Below are 24667 nucleotides of genomic sequence, written 5' to 3'. Positions count from 1 at the left end.
CCAGCATCGTTGAATCAAGTAGTGAAAAGCAAATATCCTTGCTTCTTCTTGATCTTGGATTTAAAGCTTTTAATCTTTTTACCCTTTAGTATGAAGATGATGCCTCGTATGTTTTCTAGATGCTTTTATCAAGCTGAAGAAGTTTCCTTTTATTGCTTGTTTAATTTGTAAATTTTTATCATCAGAATGTTAAAATGTGTCAAATGATTTTTTCTGTCTGTTGGGAGGATTATATTGTTTTTTGTCAAGTGTCAATTATCATAGGTATGCCAGCCTCATGAAGCTGGAAAGTCTTTCCTCCTTTATTTTCTGAATTTGGGAAAGACTGGTACTGTTTTTTCCTTAAACGTTAGATAAAATTCACCAGTGTAATCACTGGAGTTTTCAGGGGATAATGAATTTAATAAATACAGAGCATTTCAGATTATTCTTTGGAGTGAATTTCTGTAAAGTTTAAGTTATCAAATTAACTGGTATAAAGTTCATAACATTTCTTTTAATCTTTCAATTCTAAAAGACCTTTAGTGAGACTCTCTTTCATTCCTGATACTGGTAATCTGTTTTTTTTTTCCTTCTGTTTTTCTTAATCTGTTTAATCTTGCTAGGAGTTTATTAACTTTACTAAAAGAACCAACTTTTGAGTTCATTCTCTGTACTGTTTTCTATTTAATTAATTTTTGCTCTGATCTTTATTAATTAGTTCTTACCTTCTTCTAATTTGGATTTGTTCTTTAGCTTAAGACAGAACTCTGTGTGATACCCAACCTCCAAGATGTCCCTAATCATTTTTGCCTTGTGGGATTCACGACTTTGTGTAAGTCTTTCCTACACTGAATATAGCTACTTGTGTAACTAATAGGATATTATGAAAATGGAAGAATGTAACTTTCAATGCTAAGCCTTAATGTCATTACAACTTCTGCCTTGCTCTATCATGGATTACTTGCTCCAGAGAAAGTCAGCCACAATACTGTGAGGACATTTAACTAGACTTATTGAGGGGTCTATGTGGCAAGAAACTAGGCCTTCATCACAAACTTGTTACTGAGTTTTACAGCTGTAAAACAAGATTTAATCATCCATGTAAACATTTATTAAGTACCTACTATATCAAGGACTCTCTTATGGGCTGAAATTTAGAGATGGTCTAGACAAAGCCTATGTCTCTTACAAACAAATTCTGGGTCATGATAACAGATTTACAACAAGCAGCTCATTTCATTCCTTCTTCAGTCACCAAACTCCATTGTAACTATGGTAAGGAATTAAAAAAACGGGGGTGGGGGGGTGTGCCTGGGTAGTTCAGTCTGTTGAGCATCTGACTTTTGATTTTGGCTCAGGTCATGATCACACGGTCATAGGATCAAGCCCTGTGTTGGGCTCCATGCTCAGCATGGAGCCGCTTAAGATTATCTCCCTCTCCCTCTGCCCCTCTCCCCGACTTATGCTCTCTCTGTAAAAAAACAAAAACATAATCTTAGAAGGAGGGGAGAACAGAAAACACTTCAAAAGACAAAAAGCAAGAGGCACTTGGGTGGCTCAATTGGTTGAGCATCCCAACATCAGCTCAGCTCAAGATCTTACAGTCTGTGAGCTCCAGCCCCGCATCGGGCTTGCTGTTGTTAGTGCAGAGCCTGCTTCAGATCTTCTATTCCCCTCTCTGTCCCTCCCCTGCTCTGCTGGCACTCTCTCTCAAAGAATAAACAAAAATTAAAAAAAAAAAAAAGAAAAGCAAGTGGACAGGTTGTAACTGACAGAGTAGATCCAAGAAAATGAAATCCCAAGTCAGCTAGGTTGGGAAAGATAAGAACTGCATTTACACTATAAAATCTTCAAAAAGAATGAGAAGTGGCAGCACCAAGTACCTCTGAAACTAGTGACAGAATGGGGATGGTGTGGAAAAGTAAAGAGGAAAGTTGTCTGAGAAGCAGGTGGAGTCCTAGACCGCTATCTAACCCCACATTGCTGAACAAATGCCCTTTTGTCATCTCTACATAAATCCAGAGGCTTATTTTATGGAAAAAATAAAGGAAAGGCTCTCTGGAGGGAGCATGTCAGGCACAGCTGAGGGGATAGGACTGTACCAAAAACAAGGGATTAAATGAATATAAACATTAAATGCTAAATGCAGACACTGTCCCAACCAGAATGTCCACCTTGACTTTCAGAATGTAGACAATCAGACTGATGCCCTTCAGGCAGGAAGTGAAAAGACTCATCTCTGAGTTAGTTACCTGACCAGCCAAAGAGACCTGAGGATACAAATGTAGGTCCTCTAAAATCAGTCCACTGAAACCACCCTATAATGAAGTTCAAATTTAACTGGCCCCACTGAGGCATTCAGAGCTTCTAGTCAGTGGTTTATACTTCCAATGAATCATGAGTAGATAACCAAGGATACTATGTATCTGAGGAAAGAAAGCCTTTAACATGGAAGACAGAGATCAAAACATAAAGGAGTTGGAAGCATAAACATGCACAAGAAAAAGAAAACTCCAGTAAAACCTTGGATTGCAAGTAACTTGTTCTAGGAATGTTCCACAAGATGAGCAGTACATCACACGATCACAACTGAGTCAGTGGTTTGTCTCTCTCATGCACGCTGCGGGATTGTGGATGACTGTCTCCCGTGCTTGGGTACTCGGTCTCAGGCCATGGTGTTTGGCAGAAATCAGTGATTTTTTCAGAAGCTGGAAGGTGCCCACTACTGGCACTAGCGTAATTTCTGTCACTTCAGAGCACCTATGGACAGTCTTTTGCTTTTCCATACAAGAGTCAGTTTAGGAATGCTTTGCTTCATTCTAGGCCAGGTTGCCTGCAGATAGAGACCCTTTCCTCTGCTGCCTTATTGCCAGTTACATTAAATACAGTAGATGACAAGAGTTTATTAATACTGTACTGTTGTCAACATCCATGCGAGCTATACAACGACCCCCAGGCAGAAAAAGGCTGAAAAGAAAGGCAGTAAGAAGGAGATGATTACAGTAGAAGCTAAGAAGGAAATCATTGAGAAGTATAAATGAGGTATGCGAGTGGCCGAAACTGCAAGATTTTATAAGAAGTCTACATCTGCATCTTGTCTGCAGAGGAGGAGGAGAAAAAGGCGGAAGAACCCCTCACTTCAAATGAGATTAGGGAGATATGTAAAATGTGGGAAACAGTACAAAATTTTGTAGAAAAGCATCACCTGAATAAGGCTGTAGCAGTGTAAGCAATTAATATGATTAACAACAATGCAATGTTGCATTTCCGTGAAATCCTCAAAAGGAGGCAAAAGCAAGTGTCATTGGATAGGTTCCTTGTTAAAGGTGCACAAAAAGAAAAAGATTCTATTGAGCCAATAAAGAGCAGTGAGTCTGTTAAGGATGGGGAAAATTGTCCTATACAATAACCCTCCTCTCGTCTTCCTCACACCAGCCACAAAGGTTTTCCAAGGTAAGTACAGGTTAATTTATTTTTCTTTATACTTTATATCTTCTCTATTATTTTGTATTATATTACAGTATTGTAATCATTTTACGTATATATTTTTGGGTTGTGGAACGAATCATCTCAGTTTCCACTATTTCTTATGGGGAAATTCGCTTTGATACACAAAGTGCTGTGGATTAGGGGTGCTTGGGTGGCTCAGTTGCTTAAGTGTCCGACTTCAGCTCAGGTGATCTCAAGGTCTGTGAGTTCAAGCCCTGCGTCGGGTTCTGTGCTGACAGCTTGGAGCCTGAAGCCTGCTTTGGATTCTGTGTCTCCCTCTCTCTTTGTCCCTTCCCCACTCAAATTCTCTCTCTCAAAAATAAATAAACATTAAAAAAAAGATTTCTCTTTATTAAAAAAAAACAAATGCTTTGGACTACAAGCATGTTTCTGGAATGAATTATACTCTCAAACCAAGGTTTTACTGTATTCTCAGTGAGCTGAGAGAGGATACTACAACTGTGAAACAAGAATAGTATGCTACAACACTCGGGAAATAAATAAGAACTACTAGAAAAGAACATAATAGCAGAAATGAAAAAGTGAATAAAGGGTTAACAGATGAAGCTGAGGAAATGTTCCAGAAGGTAAAGCAAAATATGTGAAACAAAGACACTAGATATACACTTAAAATGGGTAAATTTTATGGTATGTACAAAAAAACCTCACTAAAGCTATTTTAAAAATGGAGAACTGCTTTTTTATTTAAAAAAAATTTTTTTTAATGTTTTATTTATTTCTAGGAAAGAGAGAGAGAGAGACAGCATGAACAGGGGAGGGTCAGAGAGAGAGGGAATCACAGACTCTGAAACAGGCTCCAGGCTCTGAGCTGGCAGTCAGCACAGAGCCCGACGTGGGGCTCGAACCCACGAACCACGAGATCATGACCTAAGCGAAAGTCGGGACGCTCAACCGACTAAGCCACCCAGGCGCCCCAGAACTGCTTTTGAATTTGTGAAGGAAAACTATTTCCAACATAGAAACCCAGCTAAACTATCACTTAAGTTTGTTTTCCAATATGCAAGGTGTCACAATATTTGCCTCTTATGTACCCTTTCCTCATGAAACTGAACATTAAAAAAAAAGGATATAGGAAACAGAAGATGAATAAAGGAAAAAGACAATAATTCTCCAGGGAGATAGTGATGTGCAATTCAAAGTGGACAGCTGTGTACCAAATATGAAGGGCATACTCAAGGAGACTGAGAGGCTGAATTAAGAAACAAACTGGATGAAGACTGTCACTGAGGTTTCTGCTGCCATCATTCTGCTTTTGTAATGTGAGCATGGTCTGGGTAAGGCTGACACACGTATATTTACTTTGCCTGGTTAGACCATATGTTGATAAAGTTCCTGTCCTGCTGCCTGAAATGAGACTCTCCTTATACTCCAGAAATGTTCTGCTTTCATCTACTGGTAAGACTAATTTGAATATCATAAATTATTTCTTAATCTTATAGATCTTATACCCCAACTCAAGACAAACATGTAATGGAAGCCAAAACTAATATTGTGATTCATAAATTACTTACTAGAAATCTGTTTTCCTTGCAAAGGAAAGCATATTCAGCGTGAACTTTTGACTCTTATACAGAATAAATTACAATTACTAAATTCTATAATTTATATATTCTATTTTCTTCTATGAGCAAAATAGATACTGAATGTCTTACCGAAAGCTACTTTTACTAAAAAGCACAGGAAGTAAATAAGAATATAATCTTTCTCAATTTAGATGTCCTGGGTCTGATATTTGTCTGCCAGGAATCTTGCTTTTTAAGGGATACAGTACAGAGTTATTTTGGAGTCAGAAGTTGACCTCTATAATTTAAATGTAAAGTAGGTGTGTAACCTTGAGCCTTAAATGTAAGCTCTGGCTATAATTAAATATAGGTTTAACAGGTTACATCACATTGTTAAAATCAAAAGCAAATAGACATCAGCCTTGAAAATTCCCTAAGCAGACAAAACCAGTTTAGTCACACAAACAAAGCTTATTTTAGCTTATCTTACAAGACTAACTTGACCTGGGTCATTTCTTGCTCATGCCTCTGAAAATCATAAGCAAAACTTAAACTGTTTCCCAAGGTTGATATAACATAACCACTGACCAACTCTCTATCATTTAAGAAAATTCTAATATTATAACCAATCACAAAGAATAAATAATTAGTGTTTTCTCTCTCTCTATATATAAACTGCTTTATAACAATATGCCCCTGAGCCTCATTCCATGCTTTGGCTTGAATACTCCCAGTTTGCAAACTGTTTTTGGTGTGTGCACAATAAACTTATACTAATCATTACTTTGGTAGTTCACTGATTTTGCTTCTGTTACTTCTGAACTTTTGACAATCATATACATTATTTAACAAAAATGTCAAATATAAACTATGTGACCCTTAGGAAGAGTCAATTTAGAAAGAGAGTTTATTGAGATTTTCTCTCTCTAAACTTAACTCATACAACTTTGGTAGAGTTTATGTCAGATAATTAATGTAAATTGCTTAGCATTCTATCTGGTACATAATGAGTGGTAGATAAAGGTATCTGAAGGGAATACAACTAACACCACATTCACTGTGACGGTCTTAGAAATGCAGGAATTACAATAAAATGTAAGCTGCAAATGAGTTTGGCTTAAATGCAGGCTAAACTAAACATACATTCATCCCACATAGCATTGACTCCAAGACACGGCTGATGGCAAGGTACATCAATATTTTATGTATCTTCAAAAGAAACTTGCCAATGAAACTGTGACAAACCATCAACTGTAAGACATCTTCCAATTTCAGAGACGATGAAATGTGAAGAAAAATATTTTTGAGTTTTAGATTGGTAATATATGGTAAGTCTATTATACAGCACAATCATTTTGAAGACGAGATTAAGTCACATAATTCGAATTAAATTGCTCTCTTCTTAAAGTACTCTTCACTCTTCCATTCTTATTTCTACCACCAATTTCACCTAGAAGGAATCTGTCACTTCATTAGAGGAATGTTCCTCAAACCTGAAGACTAGAATGGATCCTGTTACATGTTCCCTCGGCATTCAGTACTTCTCCATAATACTTATATTGCTCAACAGATTTCAGGATCAGTAAGGGCTGTTTTGTTCAGTGCAATACATTGGGCACAAGCAGTGCAAAATCAAATCACACAGAAACAAAAAAGGAAGCATAAGCAAGTAAGGTGGTCAGAGCAATATTTTCACTCATTATTTTTCATAGCAGCACTATACTGTCAATTAAAAAATAAACCCATTTAAACTTTTAGGCTGTGTTTTCATTTCATTAATATGCCACAGATCTTTTTTTAAAAAAGCTATCAATCTTCTGACTTCTTTGCTTCACAGTGGCACCGTGAGGTATCTACACACTTTGTTCACACAAATAAACATACTCTCACCTTTTCCCTGTAACATGCAGCTTTTTAGGTCTATCTATTCCAACCAACCTATTCCATTCCTTTTTGTTCTTTCTTCCTACAGGGAACTACTATACTGAAATTGGTGTGTATTTGACCCATCTATATTTTGATAATTTTACTGCATTTGTATGCACTCAGTATAAAGTTTTGTGTTTTTTAAATTTACATAAATAACATATCCTTTCAATATCTATTACTCCCTCCACATTGTTTTTGATAACAATTTATGTCAATACATATAGATCTGGTTCACTGATTTTACTGTCATACACTATCCCACAATATTCTATAACAATTTATGTACTCATTCAGAATGTTTCCCAAAGAAACACAGATAAGGAATTAGGCTATTTCCAATTTTCTGCTGTTAAGAAATAATGCCTCAAGCACATATGCAAGATATCTCTATGGTATATTATGGGTTTTAAAATATGTGCAATTTCATTTTTACTTCAACTTTTCTAGATACTGAAAACTGTTCTCCAAAGCAGCTATACCAAATCATACTCCTACCAACATTGTTTAACTTTATATCCTCAACAACACGTAACGTAAGACTTTAATTTTTATAAACCTGAAGGGTGTGAAATGGAACCTTTTAAATTTCATTTGCCTTTTGCTGATTACAAATGAATCTGATTTTCATAGGTTTATTGGCCATTTGGGTTTCCTCTTTTCTGAACTATTTGTTTTCGTCCTTGTATTTTGTAAAGGTCTTGGTTATGACTCCTAGCATTTTAGCTGTTTATGATTATCTTTATAACATACAAGTTTTTGCATTTTCTTTTACAATTTATACACTTTATATTCTGTCCAACACTGGAGATATTCTCTTATTTTTTTCTAAAAGAATTTCAAAGTTTTGCATTACATATTTAGGATTAAAATCCACCCAGAAATAGATTTTGTGTGTGATATGAGAAGGGTCTTATTTATTTTTTTCATGTGGTTAACTGTATAAATACCATTTGATAAATATTCTACTCTTTCTTCAATGATATGAAATGCCACATGATACTTACAAAGTTTCCATATATACATGGCTTATTTCTAGGCTCTATATTCTGCTTCATTAATCTTCCTGTTCCTGCACTTAAACCAGTATGGAATAACTGTTGTAGTTTTAAAACAAAGGGCAATTCCTACTTCGTTATTCTCCTTTAAAATTATATTGGCTTTTCTTGCTCATTTACTTTTCTATGTAAACCTTAATATTCAATTACCAAGTTTCATGATATACCCTATTGGGATTTTATTTAAAACTGCATTTACAGGGGCACCTGGGGTGGCTTCAGTAGGTTAAACGTCCAATTCTTGATTTCGGGCCAGCTCATGATCTTACAGTTTGTGGGACTGAGCCCTGTGTCTGGCTCTGCACTGATAAGGCGGAGTCTGCTTGGCATTCTCTCTCTCCCACTCTTTCTGCCCCTCCTCCACTCATGTTCTCTCTCTCTCAAAAAAATTTTAATTATATTTACAGATTAATTTTGGAAAAACTGGCATCTTGAGTCTTCTCAATAAGCCTATTACATTTTCTTTCATTTACATTTTCTCTTATGTCTTTCAATCAACTTTTTGATTTAGAGACTTCTCAAAAATCTTTTATTCCTGTGTACCTCCTTTTCAATCCAAACTCTTGATCTCATATTTGTTAAAGCTCAGCTAGGCCTTGCTTACTCCTCTCCAAATCTTTCTAACTTTCCAGGATCATTTGGGATGCTCCTCCTCTAGGCTCTTAGTTTTATCTATTCATTCTTTGCTTAGCATGACCCAGAACTGTGCTACGCATGGAGGATACGTACACTGGTGAGTAAGACGGATAATCCCTAGCTTTGCAGAGCTTTCATTCTGATAGGAGACAAAACAATAGAAAATAAAACATTTGTAATTCAGAGTGACACATGTTATATTATAGGGGAAGTACACTGTGCTATGAGAAATCATGAATGAAATAAATACCGAATTCAGACTTAGGGGATGGCTAGATGTAGTGGGAGAGAGATGGGTATCAAATATGCTTCTCAAGGAAGTAACATGTAGACTGAAACCTGTAAGAACAACAGAAGTTGGCAAACACAATATATCTAGATATCATAGTCTTGACATCCTTGTTTTATTCTTGATTTTATTGGAAAAGCTCCTACTGCTTAACTGTGAAATCATCCATTCTTTGAATATGTTTCCTCCCTTGGCTTCCTTGACACGATTTTTTGGCTCTCATACCGCTGTGATAATCATTAATTTGCTCACTGGTCTTCCTTACTCCCTTAAATACTGGTACTTGCCATGGGTTTATCCTCCTCATTCCTGTTTTTATTCTAAATACTATTCTTAAAGGAATAGGAAGAGTATTCCTATTTTTATTAGGCCACTTTGTGGTGCCTGGCTGGCTCAGTTGGCTAAGTCTGACTTTGGCTCAAGTCACAATCTCATGGTTGAGTTCAAGCCCTGCATCATGCTCTCTACTGTCAGAGTGGAGCCTGCTTCAGATCCTCTCTCTCTGCCCCATCCTCACGTGTACTCTCTCTCTCTCACAAATAAATTTAAAAAAAATAATAATGTTTTTATTTATTTGTGAGAGACAGGGAGAGGGAGAGGGAAAGAGAGAGACAGAGAGAGAGTGAGCGAGTGAGCAGGGGAGGGTCAGAGAGAGAGGGAGACACAGAATCTGAAACAGGCTCCAGGCTCTGAGCTGGCAGTCAGCACAGAGCCTGACGTGGGCTCGAACCCACGAACTGTGAGATCATGACCTGAGCTGAAGTCGGACGCTTAACCAACTGAGCCACCTAGGTGCCCCGATAAGAAATTTTTTAAAGAGTAGTTTTTCCATTTCTACAGTTTCAAATAATGATTTATGTACTGAAGAGTCCCCAAACTTTTAGTTTTAGCACTCACCATTATAGATTTTTGTATCTGCATTTCCAATGACACACTGGAGTTTCTATCCGTATGTTCCATAGGATCTTCAAGTTTTGGACATATTAACATTTGATCTATTTATATATGGTGTATACTGCCAACTAACCAGCAACAGCAGATCTATCTCTGAACTCACTTGACAGCATCATCATTTGCACATGGTATGAATGAGTCACTATTCAGAGTGTATGTTGGTGAGTATGCCCTTCTTGGAAGCCAGCTTATAATACAGCATAATCACTGAGCCTGAAGGGTAGGAAACATAAAGGTTGTTTCAAAGACTGAATAATTACAGAATTTGTAGGCCATGTATATTTTTGTTTTTGTTTTAATGTGTCAATTTGGCTGGGCTACTAGTTGTCAGCTATTCAAACATCAACCTAAGTACTGCTGTGAAGGTGTTTTATAGATGTAATTAAAACCCATCATCAGTTGACTACGTAAAGGAAATTATCCTGGATAATCTGGATGGATCTCATTCAGTTAGCTGAAAGGCATTAAAGCAGGGCTGAGGCTTCCCTAAGAGAGAGAAGAACTTCCACCTGTGAACAGCAGCTTCAGCCTATGCCCAAGAATCCCAGTCTGCCCTTCCTGACAGCCTACTGTAAGGATTTCAGACTTGCCTTGCTAACCCCTACAATTGTGTAAGCCAAATCTCTTTCTCTGTATACACCTCCCAACAGTTCTGCTTCTCTGGTTGAACCTGACAGATATACCAGGTTTGTAGTTTATTTCCAAAAACAATTCCTTCAATAACCTAGTAAGCCTTCTGGTCTATTCATTACCAATCAGTTCCATGTACCAGTAACTGTACCCAAAGTTTTTTTCTGGACATGGTTCTGAAACCTATTTTTTCAACTTATTCCTTGTAATATGTTCCTTTCTCTCCACCCCGCATTAGACCATCACCATCTCTTACCTGAACTAGTGATTGAAAAAGCCTCCTAACTGGCTTCTGAGATTAGTTTTTTCTCCTCTATCTATTCTCCACACTGTTGCCAGAGGTCTCTTTCTGGAAAACAAATATGATCATGTCACTATCCTTCTTAAAAACTTTTCAAGTCTCCCTACCTACAGAACAGAAATAAGTTTGTTTTGTATTTCATTAATTTCTGTTTTTAACTCTTATTTTCTTCTATTTGCTTTGCATTTAATTTTTCTTTATTTTTATAACTTGTTGAGATGAATACTTAGGTACTGATACTTTTCTTCTTTTTTACTATGCATTTAAGGTTTTAAATTCTCTCTGAGCATCGCTTTAGCTAATCATACCAATTCTGATATATATTTTCATTATCCTTTATTTTAAATATTTAAAATTTTCTTTGTGATTTATTTGACCAATGTATTATTTAGAAATTATTTAATAATATCCAAAGCTAGACTTTAAGTTCCAGTAGGAAAACAGCAATTTACTTCCAAATTTTTCCACTTTTCTCCTAGAACCCAATACAGAACAACAAAGAGAATGTTTTTAAAAAGAAAAGAAAACCCCCTGTTTGTATTCAGTGAACCCAGGAGACAATAAAAACCTGAAATGCCAAATTATAAGTAAATATGGCCCAAAGTACTCGGGACTGGTAGAACCTAGCCAAGGGAGAAGACGTGAAGTATGAAAAGAGCCTAGCTGGAGAACAGCAATTTTTCATTCCCAGAAACAGAGAGTCCTATCGTAAGTGGGAACTACAATGTTTAGAACTGAGGCTGAATGGGGGAATCTCAGAAGGAAGTAGAAAAAGGAGGTGTAGAAGGTGCCATGAGTATGAGTGGAGAGTGGTCTAGAAGTGACAGAACTCAGATACTACTACTCTTCTAAAACCAAGGCATGTACTTTTCATCTGTAATTTCAAACTTATGGAAAAGTCCAAAGAATACCACAAAGAACTCCTGTATACCAATTCATGAATTCTCTGTTAACATTTCAAGCAGGCACTTTATTTATTTTTTTTTAAATGTTTTATTTATTTCTAGGAGACAGAGAGAGAGAGAGAGAGACAGCATGAGCAGGGGAGGGTCAGAGAGAGAAGGAGTCACAGACTGAAACAGGCTCCAGGCTCTGAGCTGGCAGTCAGCACAGAGCCCGACACGGGGCTCGAACCCACAAACTGCGAAATCATGACCTAAGCGAAAGTCGGACGCTTAACCGACTAAGCCACCCAGGCGCACACAAGCAGGCACTTTAAAAGGCAGGAGTTATATCCCTTGGCAGCAGAAACTAGTAAGGACTTGGTGGCTGGTAGTTCACATCTCTTACACTTGTAAATTACTAAGAGGCAAAAGAGATGTATCTATATTTTGAAGAAAGGATCCATCACAATATCTGAGGACAGAGGCCCTGAACAAAGAAACCTGGAAAACTATCTTGCTCCTAATGTCCTGTTCCACACCTCCTCTTCCTGACTAGTCTCTTCAAATAGGTGGTTTGGGCAAGCTTATAGCATTAAATATGAATAACAAAAAGATTATAAATATCCATACAAAGAAACCATAAAAAATGTAAGACAGTACAACATCCTTGACAAAGAAAACGCAACAAAAAATTATCACAAAGTAGATGAAAATTGTAACACTACTTCGTAACATGAACTAAAAAATTCTTAATGTAGCTATTAAGAAAATCTCAGAGGGGTCCCTGGCTGGCTCAGTCAGAAGAGCATGGGACTCTTGATCTTGGGGTCGTGATTTAGAGCCCTAGGCTGGGTCCAGAAATTACTTAAATAAATAACCATTAAAAAAAAAAAAAGTAAAATATCAGAGAAGAAATTTAAGAACTCAGGGAAGAGACAGCCAGTCAACAGGAAGAGATATAAACAAAAGTACTGCAAAATTCGTGAAAGAAATGGAAGAAAGGTTTTTAAAAGTTGACAAATGTAAGCACGTGATAAAAATTACACCACAAAAGGCATAGTAAGAAACAAAGAGTAATTTTTTTAAAGAAAATTAAAATTATTTAATTTAAAAATAAAGAAAAACTGGGGCATCTGGGTGGCTCGGCAGTTTAAGTGTTCAATTCTTGATTTTGGCTCAGGTCATGATATCAGTTGTGAGATGGAGCCCCGAGTTGGGCTCTGTGCTGAGTGCATAATCTCCTTGGGATTCTCTCTCTCCCATGCTCTCTGTCCCTCCGGTGCTCATGCTCTCTGTCTCTCAAAATAAACTTCAACATTAAATTTAAATAATTAAAAAAGACTCAAACTTACATTTTCAAAGGGAATCCCTTGAAAACTGACCCCAAATGGTCAACACCGACAAAAAAATGTAGTGGAGTAAGTGTTAAAAATACTTTTAGGGGTGCCTGGGTGGCTTAGTCGGTTAAGTGTCCGACTTTCGCTTAGGTCATGATCTCGCGGTTCGTGGGTTCGAGCCCCACGTCGGGCTCTGTGCTGACTGCCAGCTCAGAGCCTGGAGCCTGTTTCAGATTCTGTATCTCCCTCTCTCTCTGACCCTCCCCTGCTCACGCTGTCTCTCTCTCTCTCTCCTAGTAATAAATAAAAATATTAAAAAAAAAATACTTTTAACAACCAGACAATAAAAGCAGGTCCCTTGAAGGGGAAAGAAAGTCAAGCTGATATATATTTCTCTACTGAACATTCAATGTCAGAAGACAAACAAATCCTTAGAACATATTCCAGAAAGTATAAGTCAATATACTTTCTTAGACTTTATGTCTTAGACATAAACTTTATGTCTTAGACAAACAATCCTTTGGGAATAAGCTATAGGCAAATAGTTTTGAGTATGTAAATACTTAGCTCTTATTCATGAGCCTTGCTTGAAGAAACAACTTGAGGATAAACTGCAACCAGTAGATGACAGGAAAAATTTCAGCAGAAGGATTGACAGCACAAATACATTTAATTGCAGATTTAAGGTTAAAACAAATGGATATATAGGTGACAGAATGGAATGCAACTGTTACATGCTGCTCTAAGAATGTAGGAATAATAATATACACAAATAAATCAACGACAGGAGTACAAAAATATAAAGTAGAATAAACTCACTGTACCTTATAGTAATAGATAGGAGTGACTTGAAAGTCAAGTAGTAAAAGTTTAAACAGAATGATAAAGAACAATAAAATAATGCTATACTTGCTAAAAGTAGTCAGTAAAGGAGAGGGAGAGAAGGAAGGGAATAAAGCTAATTATTACTTATTAAGGAAAAAAGACACTGCTTTTTATTTTTTTTAATGTTTATTTTTGAGAGACTGAGAGAGACAGAGCACGAGCAGGGGAGGGGCAGAGAGAGAGGGAGACAGAATCCAAAGCAGGCTCCGACCTGTCAGCACAGAGCCTGATGTGGAGCTCGAACCCATGAATCATGAGATCATGACCTGAGCTGAAGTCAGACGCTTAACCGACTGAGCCACCCAGGCGCCCCAAAAAAGACACTGCTTTAAAGAAGAAAAAGATGAGGACACCTGGTGGCTCAGCTGGTAGAGCATCTGACTCTTGATTTTGGTTCAGGTCATGATCCCAGGGTTTTGTGATGGAGTCCCACATCAGGCTCTGCACCGAGCATGAAGCTGGCTAAAAATTCTCTCTCCCTCTGCCTCTCTCCCTCTCTATAATAAAATTAAAAAGAAATAAAATTTTTTAAAAAGAGAAAGATGAGTGGTGAACACAGCATAATAAACTTGTCAAATCATTATGTTGTACACCTGAAAGCAATGTAACATTGTATGTCAATCATATTACAAAAAAATATTAATTGAAAGAAAGAAACATGAATATTACATGAAGGTATAAGTGTAAAGGTTTACCACTAGCAGGAAAAAACCCTTCTTAATATCAAAACTATCATTTAAAAAGCATAGAAAAGAGACAACTTAAAGTTTCAAAAACAAATATAATCAGATATTATAATATAAAATAATCTGACACAACTAAGACCACGCACATATGTGCTTCCCATCAGGGAACTCATCTATTAACAGAAAAAAAGTTTTAGACTGACCCATTAAGCAAAACCATTGTATGCTAACATCAAGATGTATATCTGATTCAGAAAGTATTAAAAAAAGTAAAGGAAAGGAGAAGTTAGAAGTTAACATATAGGATACGGTTCACACACACAAATTGTAATCCTTTCATTAGATAATGCTGACTTTTGGTCCAAAGTATAAAAAGAAGTTCACTTTATCATGTAAAGCACATAATTCACAATGAAGGAAACAGGTATATATATGCTCTTAAAACTATAGCAGTAATATTAAGAAAGCAGAAATCACAGGATACATGAGGAAAGAAACAAATAATAGAAACTTTAAAATTATTTTTCCCAGTCTAAGTAAAAATAAGAAACCATCTAAACAACCTAATCAAAATGGTAAGCACAGGTGGATATTCATTTAACTCTATCCTAATAATTGAATATACCTATTTTCTTTTTTTTAATATTTTATTTATTTCTGAGAAAGACAGAGAGAGAGAGAGACAGTGTGAGCAGGGGAGGGTCAGAGAGACAGAGAGAGATACAGTATCCGAAACAGGCTCCAGGCTCTGAGGTAGCTGTCAGCACAGAGCCTGATGCGGGGCTCAAACCCACGAACCATGAGATCATGACCTGAGCCGAAGCTGGACACTTAACTGACTGAGCCACCCAGGCGTCCCTGAATATACCTATTTTCAAATAGCTATTAAACATTTGCAAAAACTATGTATTAGGCTACAAAACATGTCTCAATAAAGTCTCAAAGGGGAAATACATACCATATTCTCAGATTAACAACCCAAGAAAATTATAAAATCAAAAAATAAATAACAGAAAGTAAATAATAAAGACATCAGAAAATAAAAAGATCTTTAATCTAAAACGTTTTAAAGTCTCTCAAGCAATATTTGGATAATAAGGAAAATACAAATGAAATTTGTGGTGTTTCTAGACAATAAAAATCCTACATATTAGAGGCTTTGGCATGTAGCTAAAACAATGATCAGAAGAAAATTCATTACTTTAAATACTTTAATCATTAAGAAAAAATGAAAGTAAACGAATTACTAATATAGCTCAAAAAATTAGAAAAACAACTAAAGTAACTGAAAAAAGTAGAGGAAAACATTTATAAAGCTAAAAGCAGAAATTGAGAAGTTAGAAAACAGAAAGCCAGAGAGCTTAAAAAGAAAAAAAGAAGTTTCAAAAGCACTTTTGCTGGGGGCCTTGGGGAGGCACTGAAACCAGTTGTTGAAACTACTCTCTCCTAATTAAGAGTAAAATGGACAAAACACAAATATACAAAGTAAGAAATGGGGGGAAAGCTACAGAAGTAGACACAATTTCAAAAAATAAGAAATAACACTGTAAAACTCTCTATAAAATATCAAATACAGGTAAAATAATTTTCTGATAAGATATAACCTACCAAAACTGAACACCAAACTGAGCCTAAACAAACTAATTTTCACAAAATAAATGGAAGAAGTTTTCAAAGAGCTACTACCCATCAAGAAAACAAAACACACCATGCCACAAGATTTCACAAGAGAATTCTACCAAACCTTGAAAGAGTTAACAAGTTTAGTACTATTAAAAACTCTTATACATTTCAGAAAATGGAAAACTTATAGATTTTTTATGAGATATAAGATTAATACCAAAACCTGAAAAAGATCACACACAAAAAAATATATTATAGATCAGGTCAAACTTATTTTTGCATTCTGATTAAAAAGGTAAAATATTAGCCAACAGAATACAGTATCACATTAAAAGAATCCAGAAACACAAGTTTGGTTCAATGTTTGTTAGAAGACAAGAAATATCATATCATCAGCAACAAAGATGTTGAAAAGGAATCTGACAAAATTCAATATCCATCTTGATTAAAAGTACTTAATAAGGAGCCCCTGGGTGCCTCAGTCAGTTAAGCATCTGACTTCGGCTCAGGTCATGATCTCACGGTTCATGAATTTGAGCGTCGCATCAGGCTTTGTGCTGACAGCTCAGAGCCTGGAGCTTGCTTTGGATTCTGTGTCTCCCTCTCCCTCTGTCCCTCCCCAACTCACAGTCTGTCTCTGTCTCTCAAAAAATGAATAAAACGTTTAAAAATATACTTAATAAAATAGGAATCTTCAGATGCTCGTATACATATACATATATATGCGGAAGCATTCCTTTCTAAGGTAAGGAATGAAAAGAGGATGCCTGCTAGTTCCTACTCCTTAACACTGCCTAATTAGTCCATATAATTTGATAAAACAAAAATCAAAAGTATAAAAATCCAAAGGAAGGGTCAAACTGATCACTGTTTGTGGATGAAATGATTATAACTAGAAATGTCAAGAAAATCTCTTGAATAAGTACTATAAACATTAATGGAATAAGGCAGACAGAAGTACAAAGAAGTCAAAAGACTTCATGTATGTAAATAATAACCAGTTAGAATCTATAAATCCATTTAACAGCAAAAAAAAAAAAAAAAAGGGTGGTGGTGAAATATCTAGGAATAACAAGAAGATACGTGCAACTTTCATGTAAGGGAAACTTTAAAACACTCCTGAAGAAAACAAAAATAATGTTGTACCAATAGAAAGGTTTAGCATTTTCTTGGATAGAAAAGACTCAGTATCTTAAAGATGCCAATGTGTCCCAACAATTTCTAACTGTAATGAGATTTCAATAAAAATTATAGCCCATCTTGGGGGCAGGCACCTGGATGGCTCAGTTGGTTGACAGACTGACTCTTGATATTGGCTCAGGTCATGATCTCACAGTTCATGGAATCGAACCCCGCTTCCAGCTCCACACTGACAATGTAGAGCCTGCTTGGGATTCTCTCTCCTTTTCCTCCACTTGTGCTTTTGCTCTCTTCTCAAAATAAATAAAAATAAAACATTTTAAAAAATTACCGCCTATCCTCCCACACCTACTGAATCTAGGTAAGATGTTTCTAAAGTTTACGTGGCAAAATAAGAATAGCCTAGAAAAGCCTGAAGAGAAAAATGCCCTATAGGATTTAAAAAGTCATAAAAGAAATGACTGACTAGTACATTTAAGTGTTTGTGTGTATGTATTTACCATCTCTCAACCAAAGTCACAAATTTCTAGATGGCAAAAAATAAAAACAAGACTGTATCAAAGGTTAAAAGACAAACAATTAGGGATAATATCTACAATTTGTGACACAAGAAGTTAATCTCCTTAATTTAGAAAGCTCTCAGTAAATGAGAAAACCAAAAATCCAACAGAAAGAAAAATACAAAAGATACAAACAACTTATAAAAAAAGAAGGCGACCCTTACACATATGAAAAGATGGCTAATTGCAAAATAAAAGTGCATAAGGAAACTATTTCCTGCAAATGCAATTAATAGAATCTAGAGAGAGTTTGACACCTCTAGTGGCAAAGGCATAACAAAACAGGTAGTCTCATTCACGATTCACAATACTTAGAACCTCTACAAAGGGCAATCTGGCAATAATGACCAAAATTACAAGTACATTTGCCTTTGACCCATTACATCCTGAAATCTATCCTAAAGATCTACACATATAGGAAATGATGTTCTGAAATGGCAAATAAAAACAGCTCTAATATACATTGAAAGAGGACTTCTGAGATATAGCTCCTCAATGATATATCCCCACAATGGCAGATGCAGCTGAAAATAATGCAGAAACTACATAGTGATCTGGAACCACATAGGGATCCTTGAAGGAATGGCTGATTCCAGGTACAGGGTAAGAAATATAAGATGAACCTGAAATATCCTGCTGTTCCAGAAAGCAAAATAGCTATCAATGACTAATAAATTACCAATAGGACACAATGATTTTTCACATAAGAATTCCATCTAATTCCAAAGGAGTAAGAGAATTAGAAAAAATACCAGTTGGTAATCCCTAGTGAAAGAAATGATTTGGGTGACAATGATCATTAAATAGAATATTAGTCATTGAAATGTTGATTGGGAAATTTACTATGGAGAGATGAGGACTACTGATTTCTGAACCTACTGGTCAATCTTAGCATCACTGATATTGGAACCACTAGATACTGTGTGCCTAATATGATATAACATGAAGCATGTATGAAGTATTCTAAGCCAGAATTGAATCAAACTACTAGGGCCAACTTTCACTTTCAGGAAATACAGGGGGCAGAGAAACAAGGTAATGACACCACAAGAACAGAAGACAAATGCGGAGATTTTAATATTCTTCAGGACAAGTTAGTTTCTCTAACAAGTCAATGACATCGCTTCTCGGCCTCCTGGCTAAGATCAAGTGTCTGACAAGTCAATGACATAAAAAAAAAAAAAGAAAGAAAGAAAAAGAAAAAACACAAGAGGAAGGAAATGGGACTATTATATTAAAAAGGCAGATCAACCAAACATGATAGGCGGATCTTGTTTGGGTCCTAAATAGAATTATATTAGATTAACTATAAAAAACATGCTTGAGACAAAAAAAAGACATGTTTGAGACAATCAAGGAAATCTGATTACGGAGAGAATATTAGCTGCTACAACTAAATCATTACTTAAAATTTTCTTACATATGATAATGTCATTATGACTGTATAAAGAAACACCCATGTTTTTAGAGATATATACTTAAGCGGTAGAGACAAAAAAACTTGCTGTCTGGAATTTGATTTAAAAATACTATAATTGAGGAGTAAAGGTAGAAAATTCTTGACAGTTTGCATATAGGTGGTAGTTTATCATACTATTCTCCCTGCTTTGAAATATGCTCAAATATATTAATAAGACCTAAAAATAAGAATGCAATTTGTACCACTATACGCATCAACAGTAGGTATAATACCTGGGGTCAAAATGACCAACAGACTTCTCTTTCTTTAAAACATGTATTTCATAATGAAATACTGACTTAAGAGTTAAAAAGACAAAAGTGAGATTGTTCAGACAATCACGTCAAGGCTTTTATATTTCCTTTTGTGTGCTTACTTGATGCTTAGTAGCATTCCAGGACAACTTCTGTGTAAAGCCTTACTAAATGAAATGTAATACAAAAGTTTTTCCACTTTGTCTTAATATATGTCCAAATATTACTTCAAGACACCAAAGACACCTGTATGTATAATTATATATCAACTGCACACATGCGTGCGCACACACACTCACACACGCACATGTGCACAATATGGGAATCAACTACCCAATACATAATATGGTTTTAGTTCCCTTACCATCAATATTAAGCATCATTTTCCACATGGCAGGTCGAACAGATTGATGGAATCCAAACCATACTTCCCTGCCCCCTCCCAGAGGGTGGTCATATCCTTCGGGAGCTGAGAAAAAGGAACGCCCCACAGGCGTATATCTACAAAAATTAAAATGTCATGTTCAGTCCTTTCCTTCCCATATAGGTATGTAAATCTGCAGAACAGGTAAGTCTAGAACACATAAACTTAATTTATCATAATAATGCCTATCATTAGGAATATATGAAAATAAATATTCCCCAAATTTGTGAAAGCAAAATACAGCCATTCTAAATGAAAAACAAAACAAAAACCATCAGCATCCTTCACTGAAATTCTCTATTCCTAAAACTGTTAATTTGGGTAAGAAAAAGTTTTATTTAAAATATTAGAAACCGATGAAAAGAAAAACCAGTTCCAATCTTAGAAAATGCTATTTCTATAAATGTGTTTGCAAGACATATATTTTTCTTTAAAAGGACACATTGATCCTATATATACAGGCACACAAATACAAACACACTTGTAAGGTGGCAGTGTTAAGAGAATAGCAATTTCAATACAAATTGATATTATTGTATAAACAACAAAATTACCTTTATAACAAGAGGACTTAACTATAGGAATATATCTGAAAACATATCAATTATTCAAGATTTACAGCTTCTAAGACAAAGGGTTAGACATTTTTCTAAAAGGTATCCACTAGAATAGTGAAGCTAACAATGTGCACTTACTTTGAAAAATCAGTTTTTTCTGTAACTTACTTCTTATGTCAATGAACTTGTATGTATCCTATTCTTTAAATGAAGCAATCAAAATATACAACATGTGAAGGGTGATCAAAGGAGGCCTGCACAACTCACTCTTGGGATGAAAGTCTACACACTTAAAATCTAAAAAGGAAAAAAAGCCAGAAGCACCCACTTCATGGAGGGCAGATGTCGTAGCACCACATCAACAGCATGGACAGGATTAGTACTGATTGGCTTGTCTAATTCCAGCGGCTCAGGCAAGGTCCGTCCTGTCAGTACTTCATGTAGTAGGTGCCAACTCACCCGAGAGACAAACTTAATCGACACCTTGAAAGGTCGATCTTTTCCACCTTCCCCAGGTAAAGTAACATCTAAATCTACCTGTTGATGGGAAAAGAGTCAATTGATAAATTGAAAAAGATAAGTACAAGTATTTTCAGGTTTAAGTTGTAAAAATATTCAAGAAAAAGCAGGGAAAATATTAAAATAAAAAATCAACCTCAATGTTAAATCAATAGATAATTTCTAAGCTACACTGTTAAGTAAAAAAGAGCAAAGTAGAGAAGATTACAAATAGTATACCATCTTTTGTGTGAGAAAGAAAGGGAAATTGGGAAAATATTCATATATCTTATTTCAGCAAAAAGAAACACAAGAAGCTTCAACCAGAAACAAAACTGGTTTCTTTCAAAGGATGGGAAGAAACAGACTAGAAGAAATAAAGGAGGAATGAACAATTCTGAGTATATTTCTCAGTACAGTTTTGACTTCTGGATGCATATTAAATAGAGATGCTGTTTTTTTGTATGTATGTATTTATTTATTTATTTTAATGTTTATTTATTTTTGAGAGAGAGAGACAGAGCAAGCGAGCCCAAGTGGGAGAGAGAAGAGGCAGACACAGAATCCAAAGCAGGCTCCAGGCTCTGAGCAGTCAACACAGAGCCCGATGTGGGGCTTGAACTCACACAATGAGGGGCTTGGACTCACAAACCGCGAGATCATGACCTGAGCCAAAGTCAGACGCCTAACTGACTGCGCACCCAGGTACCTTTTTCTTTTTTTTAAACAAAGTTTTCTAGGGGCACCTGGGTGGCACAGTCAGTTAAGTGTCCGACTTCAGCTCAGGTCATGATCTCACAGTTTGTAGGTTCCAGCCCTGCATTGGGCTCTGTGCTGACAGGAGCTCAGAGCCTAGAGCCTGCTTCAGATTCTGTGTCTCCCTCTCTCTCTGACCCTCCCCTGCTCACGCTGTCTCTCTCTCTCAGAAATAAATAAAACATTAAAAAAAATAAAGTTTTTTATAAGTTAAAAACAAAATCAAGAAGGATGAAGTGAAAAAATTAAAACTGAATATAAACAAAATCAAATGGAACCAAGTATGTTTCAAACGGATAACATAACCACACTGAAAGAAAGGGGAAAAAAAGGAAACAATACAATGAACTCTTGAACACAGAACATATTGGGGGCTGTACACGTGGAAAAGAACCGCATACAAAATAAAACCTTAAACTTTTATGAGGAGGTTTATTTTCTGTAGTGGTATGGTATAGTAATTCAGAAATGATTTTATATATGTATGGTAGGATTGAACAAATGAGTAAAAGTGGTGATGTTTTGAAGTTCAAAAAAGAAGGAAGATACAAATTCGCAACATGTGGAATAAAGAAAGAATTCTCAGGGTACAGACTGAAACTTGGAAGAATCACTTTGACATGATTTCCAATATATATTGTACACTGTACAGTAAGTAGTACTTGTAGAATATGTTAAATTCATTACATGACAAAGAATATTTATGATATATTGTCTTATTTATTTATTTATTTAGTCCCACTTCAGTCCATTTTCCAAATACTTATACCCCAGCAGCAATGAATACTTTCAGTACCCAGATTTCAGTTTCTAAGTTGCATCCCCCAACTAAAAGAAATCATTCATTGTTCCTTTGATAAAGGGCCAGTCGCATGGCTGCAGCAGGGAAAACATAAGATTAGCCTGGAACATCTTGTGCCAGAAAGTAAGGAAGTACTCAAAAAAAGTGTGTCATGTCAAAAGGGTATAGGAACCAGCTTAAAGGGGCTCCCAATGGCCAAATCCAGGAAAACTGGGACAGTGAAATAAATAAAAATAAATAAATAAGGGAGAAGAAAATTCTCTCACTTACAGTCGAATATCATCCAATAAAGGTAGAAGGAATGACAGAATTAGAAAATCACCATTACTACATACTAATGATCTTTCCAAGCAAAAATCATCAATTATTTAAAAATCTAATGAGAGAGGTGCCTAGGTGGCTAGTCGGTTAAGCATCCGACTCTTATCCACTCAGGTTAGGATCTTGCTCAGGTCATGATCTCATGGTTTTGAGACTAAGCCCTTCATTGGGTTCCATACTGGGCATGGAGCTTGTTTAAGATTCTCTCTCCCGACTCTTGAATGCTGACAAAAACTGAGGACTGATGGATGTGGGGGGGAGGGGGNAAAAAATTTAAAAAAAAATTTTTTTAAAAAAAAAAAAAAAAAAAAAGATTCTCTCTCCCTGTCCCTCCCCCGCCCCCAAAAGATTCTCTCTTTCTCTCTCTGCCCCTCCCCCACTCACACATGTGCTCTCTCTAAAAATAAAAATATATACTTTCTCTAATGAGAAACAGGATCCTTAAAGTATTCCCCATATCAAAATTATAAACTTCTATGCATCAGAGGACACAATCAACAAAGTGAAAAGGCCATCTACAAAATGTGAGAAAAGATTTGCAAGTCATATACCTGTTAAGAATATATAAAGAATCCCTAAAACTCAACAACAACAAAAACTAAACTAAACACAATTTGAAAAATGGGCAAAGGACAAAGATACACAAATGAGCTTCTAAGAGCTCAAGAAAAGATTCTCAACTCACTAATCATTAGGGAAATGCAAATCAAAAACACAATGAGATACAATCACACACCCATTAGAATGGCTACTATAAAAAGAAAACAGAAAACAACAAGTGTTGGCAAGGGTGTGGAGAATTTGGAACCCTTGGGCACTGTTGGTGGGAATGTAAAATGGTGCAGCCGCTATAGTAAACAGTATTGTGATTTCTCAAAATATTAAAAATAGAATTACCACTTACCGACTGAGCCACCCAGGCACCCCAGAACTACCACTTATATAAAAAAGAACTGAAAGCAGGAACTGGAACAGATATTTGTACACCCATGTTCATAGCAGCATTGTTTGCAATAGCCAAAAGGTGCTCATCAATGGATGAACTGATAAACAAAATGTGGTATATACATACAATGGAATATTATTCAGCCTTAAAAAGGAAGGAAATTCTGACATATGCGACAGCATGGATGATTCTTGAGGACATAATGCTAAGTGTAATAAGTCAGTCCCAGAAAGACAAATACTATATAATTCCACTTAGATGAGGTACTGAGAGTAGTCAAAGTCATAGAGACAGAAGGTAGAATGGTGGTTGCTAGGGGCTGAGGGGAGGGAAGAAAGGGAACATAGTGTTTTATGGGTAGAGTTTCAGGTTTACAAGATAAAAAGAGTTCTAGAGATAGACGGTGGTGATGGCTGAGAACATCCTTCATGCCACTAAAAACTGTACCACAAAAATGGCCCAGATGGTAGATTTTCTTTTTTTCTTTCTTTCTTTTTTTTTTGAGAGAGTGAGTGAGCAAGGGAAGGGCAGAGAGAGAAGGAGACAAGACAGAGGATCCAAAGCAGGTTCTGCACTGACAGCAGCAAGCCCAATGTGGGCCTCAAACTTGTGAACTGTGAAATCATGACCTGAGCTGAATGAAGTCAGACACTCAACCAAGCCCCCCAGGAGCTCTGTGATGGTAAATTTTATGTTATGTGTATTTTACCACAATTAAAAATAAAATCTCCCCACAACAGTTAAAAG

At 36.1% G+C, this 24667-nt stretch overlaps 1 protein-coding gene across 3 annotated transcripts in view; it reads right to left on the bottom strand.

The window, feature by feature from the left end:
* The window catches only part of LOC144222592 (protein argonaute-3), a 122401-nt gene that overhangs the window by 58175 nt on the left and 39559 nt on the right, over positions 1-24667 (bottom strand). For all 3 annotated transcript variants that reach the window (XM_077753110.1, XM_077753109.1, XM_077753111.1), the window contains 2 exons: positions 20926-21134; positions 19981-20117 (listed from right to left, as the gene is read on the bottom strand). In XM_077753110.1, the coding sequence (XP_077609236.1) occupies positions 19981-20117; positions 20926-21134 (346 nt within the window). The remainder of the gene's footprint in view (positions 1-19980; positions 20118-20925; positions 21135-24667) is intronic.

Source organism: Crocuta crocuta, unplaced genomic scaffold (assembly GCF_008692635.1).
Source record: "Crocuta crocuta isolate KB4526 unplaced genomic scaffold, BGI_CrCroc_1.0 scaffold303, whole genome shotgun sequence".
In the NCBI taxonomy this organism is placed as follows: domain Eukaryota; kingdom Metazoa; phylum Chordata; class Mammalia; order Carnivora; family Hyaenidae; genus Crocuta; species Crocuta crocuta.
The sequence above is the reverse complement of the archived record's forward strand: the minus strand, read 5'-3'. Positions and strand labels throughout refer to the sequence as shown.